At 37.7% G+C, this 22799-nt stretch overlaps 2 protein-coding genes across 5 annotated transcripts in view; one reads left to right on the top strand and one right to left on the bottom strand.

Moving 5' to 3' along the window:
- Positions 1-105: 105 nt before the first annotated feature.
- On the top strand, positions 106-14457 carry LOC116060954 (ataxin-2-like protein). Of its 4 annotated transcripts, none has more exons than XM_035997203.1 (24): positions 106-323; positions 736-845; positions 1764-1803; positions 2366-2422; positions 2875-2946; positions 3140-3299; positions 3771-3892; positions 4189-4280; positions 4850-5098; positions 5313-5758; positions 5859-5945; positions 6039-6152; positions 6346-6426; positions 6625-6689; positions 7230-7582; positions 7683-7752; positions 8102-8236; positions 8820-8883; positions 9120-9301; positions 9465-9606; positions 12106-12215; positions 12540-12719; positions 12850-13021; positions 13119-14457. In XM_035997203.1, the coding sequence occupies exons 2-24, from the start codon at positions 793-795 to the stop codon at positions 13166-13168; spliced, it is 3096 nt and encodes a 1031-aa protein (XP_035853096.1). In that variant the 5' UTR covers positions 106-323; positions 736-792; the 3' UTR covers positions 13169-14457. The 4 variants fall into 4 exon arrangements, with proteins under 4 accessions (XP_035853096.1, XP_031170597.1, XP_031170596.1 ...); XM_035997202.1 differs by having other exon boundaries at positions 118-615; XM_031314737.2 differs by having other exon boundaries at positions 117-845; positions 13210-14457.
- adprh (ADP-ribosylarginine hydrolase) overlaps positions 13840-22799 on the bottom strand; it is a 31444-nt gene continuing 22484 nt past the window's right edge. The window contains exons 8-9 of the mRNA XM_031314741.2: positions 16530-16824; positions 13840-14216 (exon numbers count right to left, since the gene is read on the bottom strand). Coding sequence (XP_031170601.1) covers positions 16640-16824 — 185 coding nt within the window. The 3' untranslated portion in view covers positions 13840-14216; positions 16530-16639. The remainder of the gene's footprint in view (positions 14217-16529; positions 16825-22799) is intronic.

Genomic DNA, 22799 nt, shown 5'->3' with positions numbered 1-22799 from the left:
TAATCAAATATCGATCCAATGCACACATTATTCAACGTACGCGCGCTCCCTAGTAGGTCAAAGGCGCACGCGCATGTCAACGCCCCCTCCCCCTTTCAGCCGGTTTCCAGTCAGCCGCGCGCGGATTGAGTCAAGTGAACCTACCGAGAGGTGGTGTTGACCAACCGCAGCAGGTTTTCAGTAAGAAACCTGAAGAAATCAACTTCTTAAGGCAACTGACAGTGACGCCAAGACCTCTATTTCTAACGGAAGGGTCGGCGGTGCCGGAGTTAAGGCGACGCGACAGAGAGAAGAAAGTAAACCTCGGAGGGAAATCGCCCGAAGTGAGCTGGAGGATCAAAGCTAGCTAATGCTAAGTTAGCCAGCTATTGCTACATAATTATACGGAAACTCGTGTCATTTCATAAGTATATTGCTTTGACATAACGACTGCGGTTACAGAGTAGATAGTCAGGTGAAATTAGTTAACTTATATGTCACCTTTAATTTAAATAGCGAGGTGTTTTGCCTTTACATTTTAGGCCACAAGCGACTGGTATTCAGTTAGCAAGAGTAACGTTAGCTACAATAGCCGGTCTTACTAAGGCTACACCGGCTCTGCGCTCCTCAGGACAGGTGATATTGCTAAAGATAGTTTGCTTCAAAGCAACTTCACATCGAGAGTTATCAGTGTTTATAAATTAGATTACACTTGGTTGTGTCTAAGCCTTGTGCTTCGCAATGCTGAAACAACAGCAGCAACCCGGCTCAGGAGGGAGGAAAGCGTCTAACGGAACCTCGGGCCCCGCCGGTATGTCTTCCCCAGTCAGCGGCATCAACAGTGGCAACAGGACACCGGCCGGGAGGTAAGCGGGTTGGGCGATTCCTGTCAGGACAGTCCGGGGATTGTCCTATGACTTGGAGGCCTACCGGTTAAGGCGCTGTGTGTTCAGTGGGTCTGTCTCGGAAATGGAGCTTCTCTCCAATGAGATTAGTTCATGTTAGATTGACAATGTTTCTGGGCCAATCAAAACGCCCTCATTGAATCGAAGACAAAAAAGTGAGGTGGGTCTAAGTTTGGTGAAAGCAGTGAGCAGCAAATCGGCATACACGCTATGTAAAGTTTATCTGGCCTGTCAGTGCAAGCGAAGGGACGTTGATGATTGAAAAATGTAAAATTTTACAACAACACGTTTTGTAGCCAAGAAAATTCTGTTATAGAATCATTATAATTAACATCGAATTTTATGGCCAGTATTATGTCATGTGGTCTAAATCCTTGAGCTGTTTACTGAACTCTTGCCAGCTTCGTCTCAGTCTTTGTTTTCTAACCGTCTATGTGATACCATCCCATGTGTGCATTTTATGCCTTTCCCTATTCCTTTATTTTAAGTGTGATCTATTTTAAAGGGATAAGTAAACTGATATGTTTTGAGATGTTAACCAATTGAAAATAATACTACACATTACCTCCCTTGAAAAATGCCTCTGTTCTGATGCCAGTATTTTTACTCTAAGCCACAAAGGTGGCATGTGCACTACACAAGAAAGGTTGACAGTATCTGTAAGTTATACATTCATAATGGGTATGCACTGTAGAGATTTTCAGTGCAGTAGGAATGTTGTTTTGGGAACTTGTTAGACCTGCAAGTTAAGCTTGTCAACTTCTTATCTAACTATGTTGTTTATGTGGATATGTGACACTGCCTTGACAGGCATTGAAGTTATACTCCTCCTGTTTCTAAACAGACAAACATGTTTTACAACTGTGCTGTTTTCCACAGGAATCGAACTTCTGCAAAGCCATCATTCCAGTCATCTCCCGTGAGTATCCGGATTCAGTAAAGTTGGCCAGCAAACAAACACAACATATTTTGTACAAGGTTTAAAAACTAAGAGGCAAAATTGAAGAAATGTCTCATCTTTAAGTCCCAATCATCGCCTTCTTGACGTGTTTAAGGTGTAATAACATACATAATTGAAGATTTGAAAATATAGATGGGAAATCTCAAGTGATCATAATTTAAAATATAAGGATGTTTGACTCCTGTGTTTACTAACATCACTGATGTAAAAATGTGGTGTGCACGAAACTACAATTTAATCTAACGACCAGGAATAATCCTGTGACGACGGTCCATATGAATGGTTGTGGGTTAAACCTCCTTTCAGGAGAGTACGTCATAAGTGGTTCTCCTGTATGAAAGGATTGTGTTGGTGTTGCCCTGCCCTGCCCTTGGAATGAACTTCCTAATTTTATGTAGTGGTTAATGTATCAAACCCTCTTCCCTTAAATATATCACTATGTGATGTTTTTATATCATGTCTTACAAACTTCTTGTGAAACTTGATTTGATGGATACTTACTACCTTTTCCCATGTGCAGGTGTTCGAGGGTGTGTACAACAATGCCAGAATGCTTCATTTCCTTACAGCTGTTGTGGTAAGGCATTTGGCTTGTTATCAATGTTCTTCTCAGACCAGGGTAATTTTTCTAGAAAAGGAGTGGCTTGCTTCACTCCCTTTGACATGTACCATAATAGTTAGAGGTAAGATGTAACGTACCTAACTGTGAAGTTACCTATTTCGTGATCTGCTGTGTCTGTCCCAGGCAGTGAAGGGTTACAGCAGCTGGCAGAAAATCGCTGGTTAAAATCCTTTTTCCATCTGACTGCGAAACCGAAATTATTTTGTTTGTGAAGAGGCAGGCTGTACATTCTGTGTCAAAGTTACCCCTGAAAATGGGCACAGAATACTGTGTACAAAATATGTATAATTAATCCACAAATGCTGTTCCAGTTTTGGAAGTATCACTTTATCGTATATAAATAACAATTTGTTTGTGACTAACCTTTCTGGTTAAATAAGTTTTTAAACAAAATCTCTCTCTCTCAGGGTTCCACCTGTGACATAAGAGTGAAGAATGGCAGTGTATTTGAAGGCATATTCAAGACTCTCAGTTCTCGGGTAAGAAGCTCAGGTTGAGCACACAGTCATTCACTTCACTCTGCCAATTTAATGAAGCACTGCAAGTAACCCTGACACCGTAATGTTAAACTTGTGTCCAGGAAAAATATGGCCTTTACGTTGTTTAAGTCCTGCTCTGCAAGTTCACACAGTACTCAAATTTCCTTTTGCCCTCCTAATGTTTGGTCTGTAGTGTGAGTTGGCTGTGGATGCTGTACACAAACGCAGTGAGGAGGAGAGCTCAACATCACCTCTGCCACGGAGGGAGGAGATCACTGATACTATGATATTCAGCCCCTCAGACCTGGTGACTATGATCTGCAGAGATGTTGACCTCAACTATGCCACCAGAGGTACACACACACACACACACACACACACACACACACACACACACACACACACACACACACACACACACACACACACACACACACACACACACACACACACACACACACAGTTGGCCAGGGCACTGGGGGAAAAAGTAACAAATACAAGTTCTTCACAGACCTGCAATGCATTTAAGCAAAGACATATAGTTCCCCCTGAAAAAGAAAAGGGGGCTTTGTGTGAAAGTAAGCATTTGTTTATGCTTAGAGTGTCCTTGATTTATAGTAAATGGTTTTGTTAGGCTTGACTGGTTTGAATTGTCTTTTTGATATCATGGGGTATAGGGGGAGAGAAGATAATTTTCTGCAATATGGTTAAAACATACAGGTACATGGTTTAACATTTTGAGACCCAAATGCAGGCTGTAGACAAGTCTTGCCAAATGAAACACTTTGAGAATGTTTCTTTTTTTTTTTTGTCTTGAATTTTAGACACCTTCACAGACACAGCCATCAGCTCCACTCGCGTCAATGGAGAACACAAAGAGAAGGTTTTGCAGAGATGGGAGGGAGGAGACAGCAATGGAGAGAGTTACGATCTGGAAAATGATGCAGTGAGTCACTCTGTCTCTTTAATGCACAGAAACACCAACTAACATCTAATGATATAAATACCCTTTGGACTCAAATAGTATAATAATATGCACCCTCAGTCATACTACATACATACAGCCTCCTTTTTAGTTGATTATTCACACTTCAATCCTTTGAAACAAGATGACTGTTTATCTGAGATGCTACAAGAAATCAAACTGATGTACTAAATTAGCATTATTTTAAAGTACTGATTAACTTACTACCCCATTAATCTCCCTGTTTTTTCTTTTGTTTTTATATATATTGTTTTTAGTCCAATGGGTGGGATGCCAATGAGATGTTCCGTTTCAATGAAGTAAAATATGGAGTCACGTCAACATATGATTCCAGCCTTTCCATGTATACGTAAGTTTTCATATGGATTCTTTGCCGTCAGGAATTATTGATGTATTATTTCTAAGATAAGCCAAACACTGCAGAAAAAACACAGGTAATGTCCTGAAAAAATATTATTTTATGTATTTATATATGTGCATCTTTATTTTGTGGTAATTAAGTTAATCAAACGGCAATCATACCATGTAAGAGTGTAATTTAAGCAGTTAGACAATATATATCTTACTTATTGATCAAGATTAACCTAAAGTTTCATTTGAGTTCTTTTTCTTAACATGCACTATACCATGTCTTCCTTGCATATAATTTGATATTAGTCAAGCTTGATGTATAGATGAAAGTCGACCATCACAAGGAAGTGTCCTTTGGTAAGACGCTTAGTCTTTACCAGCTCACTAAATGAAAAAAATCTTGTTGGGGTCATAAGATCATCATCATTATACCACGAAGTCTCAATAATTGTGACACTATGATTTACACATTTGACACAAACTTAAGTTTTAGCTTCATCAACAGTTTTTTAAAGGTTTCTGTACCCTCAATTTATTTCTTTGTCCCACCTTTCTCCCGCTGACCAGTGTGCCACTGGAGAAGGGCAACTCTGACATGTATCGGCAGAGGGAGGCACGCGCCGCTCGCCTGGCCAGTGAGATTGAGTCCAGCCCCCAGTATCGCCATCGTGTGGGCCTTGAAAATGATGAGGGCAAAAGCGAGGAGGACAAATACAGTGCTGTGGTGCGGGATGGCAACGATCGTGAGAGGGGCCGTGAGAGCCCCCGTGACAGAGAGCGCGAAAGGGGCCGAGACAGTCCTGGAGCCAGCACCAGGTGAGAGGGGCCGCTCGTTTGTTGGGCATGTAGAAAAATAGTGTTTTGTTGTATTGTAGATTATAGATAACAAATCCCCCAGTTAAACTGTTGAATAAACTTTGAACCTCAAATTTCATCATGTTTCTATGCACCAGTCAGTTTTGATAGTGTAGTATTTCTCGTATCACCTATATGTTGCCCCTGTGTGTGACGTATTATCTTTCTCTTTCAGGGAGGGCAAGTACATTCCATTACCTCAACGTCAGAGAGAGATGAACCGGGAGCGAGCTGAGAGAGGTCCTGGGGGACCTCCACCCCACAACCGTCTAAGTGGAGGTTATCGCTCCAACCCTCCATCCTCCTCCTCCCCCAGACCCCCACTGCCCTCTGCCACTGGTCCCCAGTCTGGCGTCTCGCCCTCAGAAAGAAACAGCCCTCTGTCAGGCAGAGGTGGGGCCTACACTTCCCACCACCCCCAGGGAAGCCCAAGCCCAGGGCCGAACTCTGGCCCTGCGAGCCCGTACACACCTGCATCTCCAGGGGGACCAGCACCCACGCCAGCCTCTGCTTCCGCTGCCCCATCCCCAGTCAGCCCCCCTGCTCCACACGGACACACAGTCCCTCATTCTCACTCACTCCCACACTCACTGTCTGAAGCTGGCAGGCCTGTTAATGGAGGTAAGTGTTTGAACTTGTGTGTTGAAACAGCATCTTTGCATGTTGATAAGGCAGTATGAATTTTGAAAAACTGTAAGGAGATTTTTTTTGTGGCTTTCAGTCTCTATCAGAACATCTCCCAAGAGCCAAAGACCTCCACAGTCGAGCAGAACTGTCCGTACTTTAAACTCACACACTCAGTCTACAGGTACATTCGGTCAATTGCTGTTACAGAAATCCTCTTCTGTATTATTGATTGATCTTGCCTAAAACTTCAATTTCCCCTGTCCTGTCCTTGCAGCTACTCGCTCTCCTAAATCTGGTTCTTCCCAGGACACACCTTATTTGGACACATCGTCTGTATCCCTGCCTGCCCAGAAGACGTCTGGCCCCGCCCCTCTCTTCCCTGTCGATGGTGCTGTCTGAATTCTGTTTTTGTTTGATAGTTTACAGTTTGAAATCAAAGTCAAAACCATTTTTCTATAATTACATGAGTTGTATCTGCCTCAATGAGACCGTCACCTCGTAGCAGTAAGCTACAGGTATTGAAGGTGGAATCTAATGAAGCACTGCAACTAATTAGTTTACCATGTGTCTCGTCTTTACAGTGAATGAGATCCTTGTCGCAGCTGCAAAAGAACGCTCAGCAGAGAGCCCCAGCTGCACAGAGGACGGCAAGAGTAGTAAAGGTGTGTGTGTGTGTGTGTGTCTTCAAATTGGTACCAGCCAAAAACTGGGAAGTCTTTTAATTTAGCTGGACACATAAATCAGAGGATATACACTTATGCGTAGTTACATGCCTTGTATGTTTTTGACAACATTCCTTGAGTTTGCAGTTTCCAAATGTTTTGATGTTCATTAACGTTTTTTTTCCTCTCCTCCACCAGTTCCCTCGGTTCAGCAAAGGTTGCAGATTGAGTCAGAGCTGCGGAAATTTCGAGATGAATTCAGAGTAAGAGTTCAGTTCCCTTTCCATGAATCGTGAAATTAGACAATCTGTGACCAATCAAGAGGCTTTGACCTGGGACATCACTGATGTTAGACAATTTCTTTAAAAAATAACTCCTGTTTCATTCACTTGGTTGTGACCATTAACACGTTTCACATGATATTGAAGGTTTACTCACTCTGTATGCAGCACTTCTTAGTGTAAAAATGAGTTGTACATTTGGGACTGGTTTCTATAATTGGGTTATTTAATTTGCAGTGTGTGACTAATTACTGTAGTAAGATTTTTTTTCTGTCGCCCTGGTGGAAGCTGTTTCTCATGTCTTGCCCGTTTTATTGGACATGTTCTCTGCTTCTCAAGGACACTTGCCTAGTGTCTATTGGCTGCTCCTTAGATTTGGTAACTTAACATTACAGTAAAATCATTTATATTCTCCAGATCAAAAGGTCTAATTATGACTTATGAATTCATGTGCCATTAGACTACATTTATCTCTTTGCCATCTCCTAATGACTCAATCCTCACCTTCCGCTCTTCTTGCAGCTCCAGCCGAGTGGAGGCAGCTCTAGCTCTTCCAACTCCCCAGCAGCAGCAACCCCACCTGCCATCAGTGAGGTCGCTGGTGCAACCAAACCCTCGCCATCAGACACTCACCCTGCATCAGAGCCCAAAGCTCAGACTCCAGCTCCCAGTCCTTCCCACCCCCAACCTCAGCCTTCACCAACCCCTTCTAAGGACACCACCAAGGACACCACAACTACACCTGGTGCCACAACAAGCGCCACAACAGCACCCGTTTCAGACAGGCATTCACCAGCCACCCCGCAGCCAGCCAGGACCCCGGGAAGTGACGATGCCAGGTCTGAGTCAACGGAGCGGACAGAGGGCGTGGCAGAGTGAGTTTCAAAAATAGATTTCTCATCATAAACCATTCAAGTTAGCTTACTTATGTCATTGTGATTGTCATTTGTAAACATTTTTTTTCTTATCTTCTAGCCAAGTAAAGAAATCAACCTTAAACCCCAACGCTAAAGAGTTCAACCCTATCAAACCTCAAATGCCTATGGTAAGCCAATTTATTCCTGCTACATCCTTGACATGTGAAAAATGCTGGAATAGTATTTAGATGGCACTAGTAATCAGGGAATGTATTAAAGAGGTGTCAAGCTATTCTCATGACATAAACTATGCACAAAAGTAAAAAAAAAAAGATGAAATATTAAAATGTTGGTTGGTGCAAATACTTATTGCAGCATATATATATAATAGCCAAAGACCCATTGGCACGGTTTATTTCACTTATTGTAATACATGTAGAAAATGTTCTTATATTGAATAATAAAATGTGTTGAAACCACTGTGATTAACGTAGTGACATGCAGATTTTATTTTCCTCTGGTTGTGTTGTCGTACAGACGAAGCCCAACACTGCGCCCACCCCACCTCGGCCAACTCCTCCAAGCCCCGTGGTCCTTCAGCACCCAGGCGGACAGGGACCACTGTACAACACCCCCTACCTCTCCTATGTATCACAGATCCATCCTGTGCAGGTACATGAGCAAATAAACTTATTTACATAAACGTATTTGCATATTTACTACAAGTGTCATTTTAAGATATGGAAACTAAAAACAAGTGTAGCACAACAGCTGGTCTGACCAGCCACATAGGAGTATAATTCAAATTTCTGATGAGAAAGCGTCCAGTTTTTTATTAAATTTATTTAGGGATCCGACTAACACTTATTTATTACATTATCATTTCATATTATACTAATATTATTATATTATGCTGATAACTTGCTCAATAAATCATTTAATCTATAAAAAGTAAAAAAATAATATAAAATGCCCATCAAAGTTCACCAGCGCTCATGGTGCCATATTCAAATGTCTTGTTTTGTCTGTTGAACAATTTAAAATCCAAAGACATTCCTTTTTACTATCATAGAAGACCAAAAGAAAATAATAACATTGGAGAAGTTGAAAATAAGTGACAAACGAATTGATGATGAAAATGTATTGCCAATTTATTTTCTTTTAATTGACTAATTGTTTTAGCTTTAAATGTATTCCTCACAATGCAGCAACAGTCTTTCTTGAGTTGACTTCTTAATCATTTCTGTCTTTTCAGCCCCCGCCAATGTACCAGTACACCATGTCTACAGTCAGCCAGGGAAAATACCCCAGGACCAAAGGTAAAATCAATGCATTTCTCTCCAGTGCTGAATGTCTGTGGTTTTAATTTGTAGTTTGAATTTTGGCAAATTGCTTCTAAAATGAATGTTCTCTCAGCTCTTGTCAAAGCCAGATAGCTATAACCTGCAACACAACAGTGCACTGACATCTGCTTAACAAAATAATTTAAAAACCCCTTGTGTCTTTGTCTTTGTCTCATGTTTCTGTCGTCTTGCTAATTCTTTGCCTCCACCAGGCTCAATAGTGGGTCAGCGCTCTGACCATGGTACCTCGGCACCGCCCATGCTGCAAGCAGCAGCGTCAGCAGCTGGGGCCCCGCTGGTAGCATCCCCCTACCCTCAGTCCTACCTTCAGTACAACCCACAGCAGTATGGCCAGCAGCAGGTCATCCAGGCCATGACACCCTATCCTGGACAGGTAGGACGTCTATCCTCTAACCCCTTTAGTTCAGGTTTTAAATGGTTAGGAGACTGTTTGCAGTCGCACTAAAATAAACATGGTTTATCTTTATCTCCAGCATTTAAAAAATTACATTTAAAAAATCTGCTTATTTGTTCATCTCCTTTCTCCCCCTCTTCAGCCTATGTACTCCATGCTGCAAGGTGGAGCCAGGATGATAGGTCAAGGTGGGGGTCCACACCCACAAGCCTTGGGACCCCCAGGAGGCCCCCAGTTCTCTGCACAGGGAGACGGATCTCAGGGACCACAGCAGGGCATCTACGGTGAGTGGAACCAGACCTGCAAAGTGATTGACGCAAAACACGCAATATCTCTCAGTCCCTCCAGGATTTCGCTGCCTTTTTTTGAGATTGTTGCGGCCCAAAATGCCTGATTTCGCGGGAGCTTTTGTAAAAAATTGCGATAAAAGTTGCAATGTCTTTTGTATGTTTGTTGCAATGAAGTTGTGGGAGACAGTGAAAGTTGCAAAAAAGTTGCGATTTTTATTTTTGTATAGTTCTTTAAAAATAAAAAGGAAACTTGTTTTGGGGAGAATAAAACTACTCTGGGCTGAGATTTCCTAGTAACCATACCAAAGAAGCTCAGGATGCTGCAAATGTTGGTATAATATGAAAATGGCTGGTGGATTTAAGACAAAACATAATAATTTATTGAATTAATCAAATTTGAACATATGTGTCTGTGGCTTGTTGATCTTTACATTGTTAATTTCCTATGCTGGCCTGGGACACACATTCATACGGTTTGATAAAGTACTGACTTTAACTTATCATTGCACTTACAATAACAAGCGCAGCTGTCCTCAATTTAGGTCATCGTGTCGTCTCATCTCCTTTTTTTCCTGCATCCACCGTGTGTGTGTGTTTGTGTGTGTGCAAGCGTGTGTGCAAGCGTCAGTCGCGGGGGGAACGGAGCCGCAGCCCCACCTGCTGCAGAGAGCCGACAGCCAGGATTGAAACAGCAGCAACTTCAGCGACTTTTAAATCGTTACAGTCTACATTGATGTTAAAATGTATACAGGTTGGCAGGACGGTCTGAAATGTTTTGCACGGTCTTTCGCTGTACGTTTTGTTGGTAAATGTGAGATGTTCGAGTCACACACACTTCTCGTCTTCATATCACAAACAAGGAAATGATCAACCCGTTCTCAATCCTGCTTGGTCATTGGCTCTCAGAGTGCACGTGGGACTGCTGTGATTGGTTGAAGTCGCGGAAAACTTCAGGTTATTGGTAAAAATTTGCGGAAAAGTTGCGGTGATTGGTCAAAATTGCAAGTCGCACCAAATTCGAGGTGATTGGTCGAAGTCCTCGAGGGACTGATCTCTATACAAGGGGTATGCACTCCACTGTTGATAATGCTCCAGAAACTGTTGTTGATAATCACTATCAGTAAATCCCATACTTTCATTAAATAATCTCACAATATATTGACAGTAAAATAATGATGTAAAGCTTTCTTTACACTAACAGTGTTAGGCAAGTTACTTCCAAAATGTAATACATTATAGATTACTAGTTACTGTCATTTGAGAGTAATTAGTTATATTACAATATTACTGTCTCTGAATTGTAATGCGTTACACTACTTTTGCATTACTTTTGAGTTACTTTCACCAAAATAACAAGGGAAGTTTGATTTGGCAGCTAGCTTGTGAATTTCACCACCGGATCAATAAAGTCTCCTCTTTATCCACTTTAATACATCATAGATTATTCATATTTTGTATAATTAATATAAATATGCAAAGTAACTAAAGCTATACAAAATAGGTAAGTAAAACGTATAATAGGCAAGTAGGAGAAAATGAAAATACTTAATTAAAAGTACGGCATTGTTGTAAAATGTTTGTTTATAGCACTTCAATAAGAAATTCATGTTGTTTAGGTTAAAACACTCTAAAGGAAATGTTCAATTATAGTGTGATTAAAACTCACTATTAACATTATTTACAGTACTTGATTTACAGCTGATTTGTGAAAAGGTAGCCTACACAACCTTATTTAACAGTAATTTAGTTTTACTGCGAACCGTCACAGGAAGTGCTTTTATTTTGAAGTAAGCTACACGGAAGTTGTCTGCTAGCTTACTGAGAAGCAACATGTCCGTCAGGCTCAAGTTGTTCACTTTCTTGTTTGTAAAACTGCAACATATTGAACAGTAAATGGTCACAGTAAAAGACAAGCGTTTTTGGTCATCATTTGAAGCCATTCCACTACAGGCAGAGTTACTCTCCACGGCTGATAAAAATGCAATGATATTTACGTGTAGCAAGCCTCAACATTAATTCCCGACATGTTTATATCTGTCAGCCGCTGACGTACCGTCACCTGTTGGGACATACATGCTGTCCGTACTGTCTCTGGTTCTGACCACAGGAACAGAAACAGGACAGCTCACTTCAACGCAGCGTAATAACTCCTGAAAATAATATCCATCTCGCAAATGTATTTGTCTCTGCAGTCATCTCAACCATCGAATACAGCGACAGGAAAATAATACGGCTTTTTTTTTTTTTCTGTGAAGAAATGTGTCGCGGTGTTGGTGAATTCTTAAAAAAACCAATGCACCACTAAATGTTGCGTTAAAATGCGTTGTAACTTGCGTTACTGAGATTGTAACGAGTATAATATTACCGAAATTTAATTAGTAATGCGTTATATTACTGCGTTACACCAAAAAGGAATACATTACTGTAATTGCGTTACTTTTGTAACGCGTTACTCCCAACACTGTACACTAAGTATTTCTTTTTCCTGTGTAGCGCCACAGTCCTTCTCCCACCACTCGGGTGCAGTTCATCAGCCGCAGCCCTCCAGTACTCCGACAGGCAACCAGCCCCCTCCCCAGCATGGTGCACCTAGCCCTGGACAGGTGAGAAACACCAAAATATACTGAAACATATTTGCTGTGTCCCAATTTAGTGGCGGGATCCTCCAAAGTCTGGATGTATACATGAATTATATTGTAGGTAGACAAGCCTAGCCCATTTCAAAAAGCCTCCACCATAATGAGGTCAAGAGAAGTGCAAAAGCCCACTACTACTTTCTCTCATTTGGGGAGGAGATGCCTGTTTAGCCTGGTCTTCAGGTCTTTTTATGGGCCACATTTTTAAGAGAAACCAGCCTCTGGCACACAGTTATTGTGATTCATTTATTGGCTCTTTTAACCTTTCAACGTTGTAATCTCTCTTTTCAGAACACCCAGTCAGGCCCACAGCCCCAGTCCTTGTACCACTCAGGTCCCCTGTCAGCACCCACCCCACCCAACATGCCGCCGGGCCACACGTCTCCACAAGGATCTTACCCCATTCAGGGCTACAGCATCCACAGCCACCAGGGCATCCCACAAACATATCCCCTGGGACAGATAGCACAGGTATGGATTCACAGTGCTGCTACTTTTCCTGCTGTATGGTTATAGTTCCTTTTCGTGCATCACTGCAAATGAGAGAAAAAAAAAACAATTTTGCACCTAAACTTGGTTTGTCAATCTCCTGACCCCGCAGGCCCATGTACAGGGAGCCATGTCGGGTCCCCACCACTCGGGGAGCCACGGTCAGCCCCAGTTAGTGATGTTGCAGCCGCCTCCTCAGCAGGGCCCCGGCTCAGTGCCCCAGCACCCCCAGCATGGACCACAGCAAGGAGCACACCAACACTTTTACATAGGACATCCACAAGGTACGAGTACACATAATGCCGAGTAAAGTCTATCCCTTGATTCTCTATCTGTGGTAAAGTGTAACTTTTATAGTTGTTTTCGGTTTGTCTCCCACAGCAATGCAGGTACAAACGCACCCTGCTCCCTTCCATCAGCCTGGAAACTAAACCTCATCTGCCCTCCTCCCCACTTCCCAAACTGTTCTTAGGAATGAGCCCCAACATCCACACTGCCTGCTGGATGCGAGGCCCAGACTGAATGCGACTCATAAACAAACTGACAGGACCGTACAGAGGAGAGAAGAGGACAAAAAGTCTCACAGCATATTATTCTATTGCTGCAACGGTCTTCATGTGTACAAACCTCGTTGTCAGCCCCAGACGAGGAGGACGTTTTTAATGCTAATGATGAAGGTGGCAGACGACAGCAGCAGCACCAAACCCCGGCTGCCATCCTGCTCTTCTCTCCAACTTCTTCCCATTTCAGAGACATAAGGCACCTTGCTGAGCAGTCGGAGAGGAAAAAACACGGATGAAACACAGCAGCAGACACTTTATCTTCCAGCAGTGTATTTTTAGCCTCGTGGGGTTTTGTAGGTACCATGACACAAATGGGAAAAAGACTGTCACGGGATTCTTGTGAATACAGCATGAAAGGATGGATTTTAAGAGGGGATTTTTAGCAAATCATTTTCCTTTTTTTAACTCGATCCATTAGTTAAAACCACCCCTTTGCTTCTTCTCTCCTGTAGGAAAATATAATTAATAAAAAATAGACAAGACAAAAAAAAATATTAAAACAACAATGACCAAAAAAATAAAGTTTCCAACTCAACTTCTAAGCTTTGTTTAATTTATTGCATCATTAATTGTGCTGTATGACTATTAGTTACAGTTTTGCTCTGCACTGCATGAAGTGACAGTATCAGCTATAATGAGACAGAATTGATTATTTATTAGACAATAACAAGAGCACATTTAATTTGAAGCTTGATAAGCATTTGCGATTATGTCAGGCTGACAAAACAAAGTAATTACCTCCTAGGGGACTTTTTGTATTCTCTACACATTAGCTTGGATTTGTTCCACTCAGTGCAATTTTGCATGTTAATTTAAAATGGTCAATAGGGGGAACCCTCTTTATACACCAGTCTCGTGAGGCACATGGTCCTTGTGGCAGAAATGACTGTTTGGGTTAGTGGGGCACTCTGCTTCCCCTTCAGGCAAGTCTTTTTTTTATTATTTTGTTTTATTAAGCACATAACAGGTATACAGCCACAAGTGTATACAATACAATACAAAGAGGCCAGGGAGATACAATAATAAAAAGAAAAAACAACTCAATTTACATAAAGCATTTGAAAAGTACAAATAGTGTGTGTGTTCTAACAACCTTCTTATTACTGCAACAGGATATAGTAGATATATAGGCAAGGTAAGGCAGCTTTATTTGTATAGCACATTTCAGCAACAGGGCAATTCAAAGTGCCTTGCATAAAACATTAAAGAGCAGTTAAAAACGATAAAACAACCAGGCAGGATCATATTTCTTTACCATCTCATCCACCACGTCCCCACAGGAACATGTGACTTTGTACTCTTGTTACCTACAATATAGCCGTCGCTATAAGGCTTAGTCTGTTATCTGTTCAAAAATACCACTAGATAAAAGACAAGAATAAAATTGACAGTGCAGTATAAGAAATTAACAATTATTTAAAGAATGGCAACAGAGTTGCGGCGGACCTGTAGTTTTCTGGGAGTTTGTTCCAGATATGTGGAGCATAAAAACTAAATGCTGCTCCCCCTGTGTTTAGTTCAGACTCTGGGGACAGCAAGCAGACCTGTCCCAGATGACCTGAGAGGTCTGGGTGGTTCATAGTGTATAAAAGCATGGAGTTTTTCCAAATCCTGCTGAGACATTAATTGTCTTAATGTGGCTGTTAAAATTCAGGTCTGAGTCCATGACTACACCCAGATTTCTGACTTTGTCTATTGTTTTTAACAGTCATTTTAAGCTGAGCGTTGACTTTTAATCATTCCTCTTTTGCTCCAAAAACAACCACATCAGTTTTTTCTTAAAAAAAAAATAGTATAACATATAGTGTTTAATGTCTATGAAGTTAGGTGTTTTATTTTGGAATTTGGACTTATGGATGTAAAATTTGGTCAAAATTAAAATCAGGTTGATTAAATAAAATTGAGTGGTCAAAATTAAAATTAGGTTGATTAAATAAAATTGAGCGGTGAGATTTGTGTCAAAGTTAATGAAACCAAAAAGTACATTTTCCCAGCACAAGGAGAATTCAGGGTAAATAAGATCAGCTAAGTATCGAGACAGTTTACTCCAAAGTAATTTAGTATGAGGACATAACCAAAATAAATGCACAAGAGTTTCTCTTTGATTCCCACAGAATGTACAGTTTACATTAATGCCTTTTTTGAGTTTCTGTAAATAGTGGTTGGTTGGGTAAAACCTATGACGCATCTTAAAAGAAATCTCTTTGACTTTATTAGTCAGAAAAAACTTATGCGGCAGACGCCAGACCTTGTCCCAACATATATCTCCAACAAAGCTGGACCAGTGTGATAAAGAGGGTGTACTAATGATGTCATGTAGAAAAAGTCGAATTATTTTGTTGATATTCTTACAGTGTGGAGAGAAGCAACTTCTACCAACCTCAGTATCAAGTACATTACCTAAAACAGGGAGATTACCATCAGCCTTAAAACCTCTAAAAAGTGCAATTACATCTGTGGGGATAGCATCGAAAACTCCATAGGAGTAACAGGCAGGGTTCATACGTTTTGAAAAAACCTGGAAAAGTTATGGAATTTAAAAAATGCAAATTCCAGGCTTGGAAAGGTTTTGGAAACATAAAAAGACCCAGAAAGTTTTGGAAAAGTCATGGAATTTTTTTTTTAACACAGCATAATAATATGTGATTAATAAATGTATTTCACGTCGTCCTAACCTCAACGTTCTATTCGGGGCGCGATATTACGAATCCCACTATGAACCACATAAATTGTAATTCATTTTATTGTTAAACCTCTGAGGGTAAACTTTAACACAGATTTTTATTTTTATTGTATAATTTCGACATTTTCAGGAATACACAGTCATGGAAATTTGCCGAAAAGTATTGGTTAAAATGCGTATGAATCCTGAACCCGGGATACCATACTGCTGAAGAAATTCAGAATAAGAATAAAGTTTACCGTCTTGGTTAAAATAATTGACTGACCTTATCAAACCATTGTTTAAAAAAATTGATCTATTTTTGAATAAAACATATGTAGTGTTCCAAATATAAAATCTTTGGGGACTAAAATGATGTTTGAAGATTAAAGACCAGGCCTTCTTGTTAATGAAAAGAAGCAAGTTTGAGGGGAATTTTGTCAATATTATAGTTACAGATCAAAATAAAGTTGAGACCACCTAATGAAGAAAAGATGTAATGGGGAATAAAGTTCCACAGAGAAGTTGGACACTTGAGATATCGCCTGATCCAATTGATTTTAAAACCCTTCAGGCAAGTATGACACCACACTTTGTGGCTCAGTGACAGCCCTCTAGATTGATGTACTACCGAGTGTGCCAGTTAGCTCTACATCAATGTTTGGCCTAGTTTCCCCTCAGTGCGGGACATACTGAGCAGCAGGCTGTGGCGGGGCGTGTGACAGGGCGTAGAGTTGCTCGGCGCTGCGCTCCAGTCGGTCCTGGTACTCAAGGTTGGAGTAGTTGCCTTCAGGGACCCCCTGGGTGCCGTAAAGGAGACCCCAGCAGCAGCAGGCAATTACTGCTGTGCTGTCACTGTCGCCTGGGCAGGAAGAAAGGAAATAGAGAATTTCACATATAACGATGTTTATCAAACATTATTACATTATATTAGGACAATAAACAGGAAATCTAATTGGTAATGCCAATATGTACTATTATGGCTTCTAGAACATTTTTTTATGACTTATTTTTGACATACTATACTATGACTTTATGACATACTTTTTTCTTTTTTAGCAATGATGTCTAACATACAAACCACTATAAACATTTTTATGAGTTACTATACTAGGACTTATACTATTCTATGACCTTTTTAAAGCTATAGTGCATAGTTTCTGTCTCCCCCATGAGGAATTCTAAGTAATGACAACACTGTCATTGCATCCACATGATACAAGCCTTCAGTGATCGCGCACCACCCCCACCCCTCCTTCATGCAGTTTCTAGAATTAAAAAAACATGATGGACTCTTCGGAAGAGATAATTATCTTCATTCGGTCTTCTGCATGCGAAAGTCGACAGACTACCCCATTTTTTAAACGTAGCCATACTGAGAAATTTGTTGAGTTTTGTTGAGCTTAATTAGCTTTGTATCAACTCATTTGACAATGGCTTCAATGTAACGGACATCCAATAATATAAAATAGTTGGGTACTATGACTTTTTTTATGACTTTTTTCGACATGCTATACTATGATTATTTTTTACATACTATACTGACTTTTTTCGACATGCTTTACTATGCTTTTTTAGACATACTATACTATGACTTTTTTCTACATGCTAAACTATGACCTTTTTCCGACTTTTTTCAACATACTATGACTTTTTTGAATTTTTTCGACATATTATGATTTGTTTTTACTTTTTTCGACACACTATACTATGACTTTTTTCGACATGCTATACTATGAATTTTTTGACATACTACATTATGACATTTTTCGACATACTATACTGACTTTTTAGATATATTCAACATGCTACAGCCTATGACTTTTTTCAACATACTATACTAGACTTTTTTTGAGTTTTTTGACACACTATACTAGACTTTTTTTGAGTTTTTTCGACATGCTATACTATGACTTTTTTCGACATAATATACTATGATTTTATTTTTACTTTTTCAACATACTATACTATGACTTTTTTCCGACATTTTTCAACATACTATACTATGACTTTTTTCGACATATTATACTATGATTTTTTTTTTTACTTTTTTCAACATACTATATTGTTACTTTTTCGACTTTTTTTCGACATATTATACTATGATTTGTTTTTCCTTTGGTCGACATACTATACTGTGACTTTTTTGACTTTTTTCGACATACTATGACTTTTTTGAACATACTATACTATGACTTTTTTGAATTTTTTCGACATATACTATGACTTTTTTCGAAATAATGAAATAAAATGACGTTTTATGACTTTTGACGTACTACACTGACTTTTTTCGACATGCTATACTATGACTTTTTTAACATGACTTTTTTCGACATACAATACTATGACTATTTGAATTTCTTTGACATGCTATAGCCTAATATAACTTTTTTCAAGATACTATATTATGACTTTTTTCGACATGCTATACTATGACTTTTTTTCGCCATACTATACTATGACATTATTGAATTTTTTCGACATGCTATACTATGACGTTTTTCAACTTTTTTCAAGATACTATATTATGACTTTTTTTTTTTTCGACATGCTATATGTACACTATGACTTTTTTTCGCCATTTTTCGCCATACTATACTATGACATTATTGAATTTTTTCGACATACTATGACTTTTTTCAACTTTTTTCAAGATACTATACTAAGACTTTTTTCAAGATCCTATACTATGACTTTTTTCAACATGCTATACTATGTCTTTTCGCCATACTATACTATGACGTTTTTCAAATTTTTCGACATACTATACTATGACTTTTTCCAATATGCTATACTATGACTTTTTTCGACATACTATACTATGACGTTTTTGAAATTTTTCGACATACTATACTATGACTTTTTTCAAATTTTTCGACATACTATACTATGACTTTTTTGATTTTTTTCGCCATGCTATACTATGACTTTTTTCAAATTTTTCGACATACTATACTATGACTTTTTCCAATATGCTATACTATGACTTTTTTCGACGTACTGTACTATGACTTTTTTCGACGTACTATACTATGACTTTTTTCGACATACTATACTATGACGTTTTTTAAATTTTTTCGACATGCTATATAGTATAGCATGTTGAAAAAGTCGAAAAAAGTCATAGTGACTTTTTTCGACTTTTTCAACATGACTTTTTTCGACATACTATACTATGACGTTTTTGAATTTTTTCGACATGCTATACTATGACTTTTTTCAACTTTTTCAACATGACTTTTTTCGACATACTATACTATTACTTTTTTCGACATACAATACTATGACTTTTTTGAATTTCTTTGACATGCTATAGCCCAATATAACTTTTTTTTTGACATTCTATACTATGACTTTTTTCAAATTTTTCGACATACTATACTATGACTTTTTTGATTTTTTTTCACCATGCTATACTATGACTTTTTTCAAATTTTTCGACATACTATACTATAACTTTTTTGATTTTTTTCGACGTGCTATACTATGACTTTTTTCAAATTTTACGACATACTATACTATGACTTTTTTCGACGTACTATACTATGACTTTTTTCGACATACTATACTATGACGTTTTTTTAATTTTTTCGACATGCTATACTATGACTTTTTTCGACATGCTATACTATGACTTTTTTCGACATACTATACTATGAAGTTTTTGAAATTTTTCGACATACTATACTATGACTTTTTTCAAATTTTTCGACATACTATACTATGACTTTTTCCAATATGCTATACTATGACTTTTTTCGACGTACTATACTATGACTTTTTTCGACGTACTATACTATGACTTTTTTCGACATACTATGCTATGACGTTTTTTTAATTTTTTCGACATGCTATACTATGACTTTTTTCGACTTTTTCAACATGACTTTTTTCGACATACTATACTATGACGTTTTTGAATTTTTTTGACATGCTATACTATGACTTTTTTCGACTTTTTCAACATGACTTTTTTCGACATACTATACTATTACTTTTTTCGACATACAATACTATGACTTTTTTGAATTTCTTTGACATGCTATAGCCTAATATAACTTTTTTTTCGACATTCTATACTATGACTTTTTTCGACATACTATACTATGACGTTTTTGATTTTTTTTCGCCATGCTATACTATGACTTTTTTCAAATTTTTCAACATACTATACTATAACTTTTTTGATTTTTTTCGACATGCTATACTATGAATTTTTGCAAATTTTTCGACATACTATACTATGACTTTTTCCAATATGCTATACTATGACTTTTTTCGACGTACTATACTATGACTTTTTTCGACGTACTATACTATGACTTTTTTCGACATGCTATACTATGACTTTTTTTCGCCATACTATACTATGACATTATTGAATTTTTTCGACATGCTATACTATGACGTTTTTCAACTTTTTTCAAGATACTATATTATGACTTTTTTTTTTTTCGACATGCTATATGTACACTATGACTTTTTTTCGCCATTTTTCGCCATACTATACTATGACATTATTGAATTTTTTCGACATACTATGACTTTTTTCAACTTTTTTCAAGATACTATACTAAGACTTTTTTCAAGATCCTATACTATGACTTTTTTCAACATGCTATACTATGTCTTTTCGCCATACTATACTATGACGTTTTTCAAATTTTTCGACATACTATACTATGACTTTTTCCAATATGCTATACTATGACTTTTTTCGACATACTATACTATGACGTTTTTGAAATTTTTCGACATACTATACTATGACTTTTTTGATTTTTTTCGCCATGCTATACTATGACTTTTTTCAAATTTTTCGACATACTATACTATGACTTTTTCCAATATGCTATACTATGACTTTTTTCGACGTACTGTACTATGACTTTTTTCGACGTACTATACTATGACTTTTTTCGACATACTATACTATGACGTTTTTTAAATTTTTTCGACATGCTATATAGTATAGCATGTTGAAAAAGTCGAAAAAAGTCATAGTGACTTTTTTCGACTTTTTCAACATGACTTTTTTCGACATACTATACTATGACGTTTTTGAATTTTTTCGACATGCTATACTATGACTTTTTTCAACTTTTTCAACATGACTTTTTTCGACATACTATACTATTACTTTTTTCGACATACAATACTATGACTTTTTTGAATTTCTTTGACATGCTATAGCCCAATATAACTTTTTTTTGACATTCTATACTATGACTTTTTTCAAATTTTTCGACATACTATACTATGACTTTTTTGATTTTTTTTCACATGCTATACTATGACTTTTTTCAAATTTTTTCGACATACTATACTATAACTTTTTTGATTTTTTTCGACGTGCTATACTATGACTTTTTTCAAATTTTACGACATACTATACTATGACTTTTTTCGACGTACTATACTATGACTTTTTTCGACATACTATACTATGACGTTTTTTTAATTTTTTCGACATGCTATACTATGACTTTTTTCGACATGCTATACTATGACTTTTTTCGACATACTATACTATGACGTTTTTGAAATTTTTCGACATACTATACTATGACTTTTTTCAAATTTTTCGACATACTATACTATGACTTTTTCCAATATGCTATACTATGACTTTTTTCGACGTACTATACTATGACTTTTTTCGACGTACTATACTATGACTTTTTTCGACATACTATGCTATGACGTTTTTTTAATTTTTTCGACATGCTATACTATGACTTTTTTCGACTTTTTCAACATGACTTTTTTCGACATACTATACTATGACGTTTTTGAATTTTTTTGACATGCTATACTATGACTTTTTTCGACTTTTTCAACATGACTTTTTTCGACATACTATACTATTACTTTTTTCGACATACAATACTATGACTTTTTTGAATTTCTTTGACATTCTATACTATGACTTTTTTCGACATACTATACTATGACTTTTTTGATTTTTTTTCGCCATGCTATACTATGACTTTTTTCAAATTTTTCAACATACTATACTATAACTTTTTTGATTTTTTTCGACATGCTATACTATGAATTTTTGCAAATTTTTCGACATACTATACTATGACTTTTTCCAATATGCTATACTATGACTTTTTTCGACGTACTATACTATGACTTTTTTCGACGTACTATACTATGACTTTTTTCGACATGCTATACTATGACTTTTTTCGACATGCTATACTATGACTTTTTTCGACATACTATACTATGACGTTTTTGAATTTTTTCGACATGCTATACTATGACTTTTTTCGACTTTTTCAACATGACTTTTTTCGACATACTATACTATTACTTTTTTCGACATACAATACTATGACTTTTTTGAATTTCTTTGACATGCTATAGCCTAATATAACTTTTTTTTCGACATTCTATACTATAACTTTTTTCGACATACTATACTATGACGTTTTTGAATTTTTTCGACATGCTATACTATGACTTTTTTCGACTTTTTCAACGTGACTTTTTTGACATACTACACTATGACTTTTTTCAAATTTTTCGACATACTATACTATGACTTTTTTGATTTCTTTTGCCATGCTATACTATGACTTTTTTCAAATTTTTTCGACATACTATACTATAACTTTTTTGATTTTTTTCGACATGCTATACTATGACTTTTTTCAAATTTTTCGACATACTATACTATGACTTTTTCCAATATGCTATACTATGACTTTTTTCGACGTACTATACTATGACTTTTTTCGATGTACTATACTATGACTTTTTTGAATTTTTTCGACATGCTATACTATGACTTTTTTCGACTTTTTCAACATGACTTTTTTCGAC

The sequence above is a fragment of the Sander lucioperca genome, chromosome 22, assembly GCF_008315115.2.
Source record: "Sander lucioperca isolate FBNREF2018 chromosome 22, SLUC_FBN_1.2, whole genome shotgun sequence".
In the NCBI taxonomy this organism is placed as follows: Eukaryota; Metazoa; Chordata; class Actinopteri; order Perciformes; family Percidae; genus Sander; species Sander lucioperca.
Note: the sequence above shows the minus strand (reverse complement) of the source record. Positions and strands in the feature narration are given on the sequence as shown.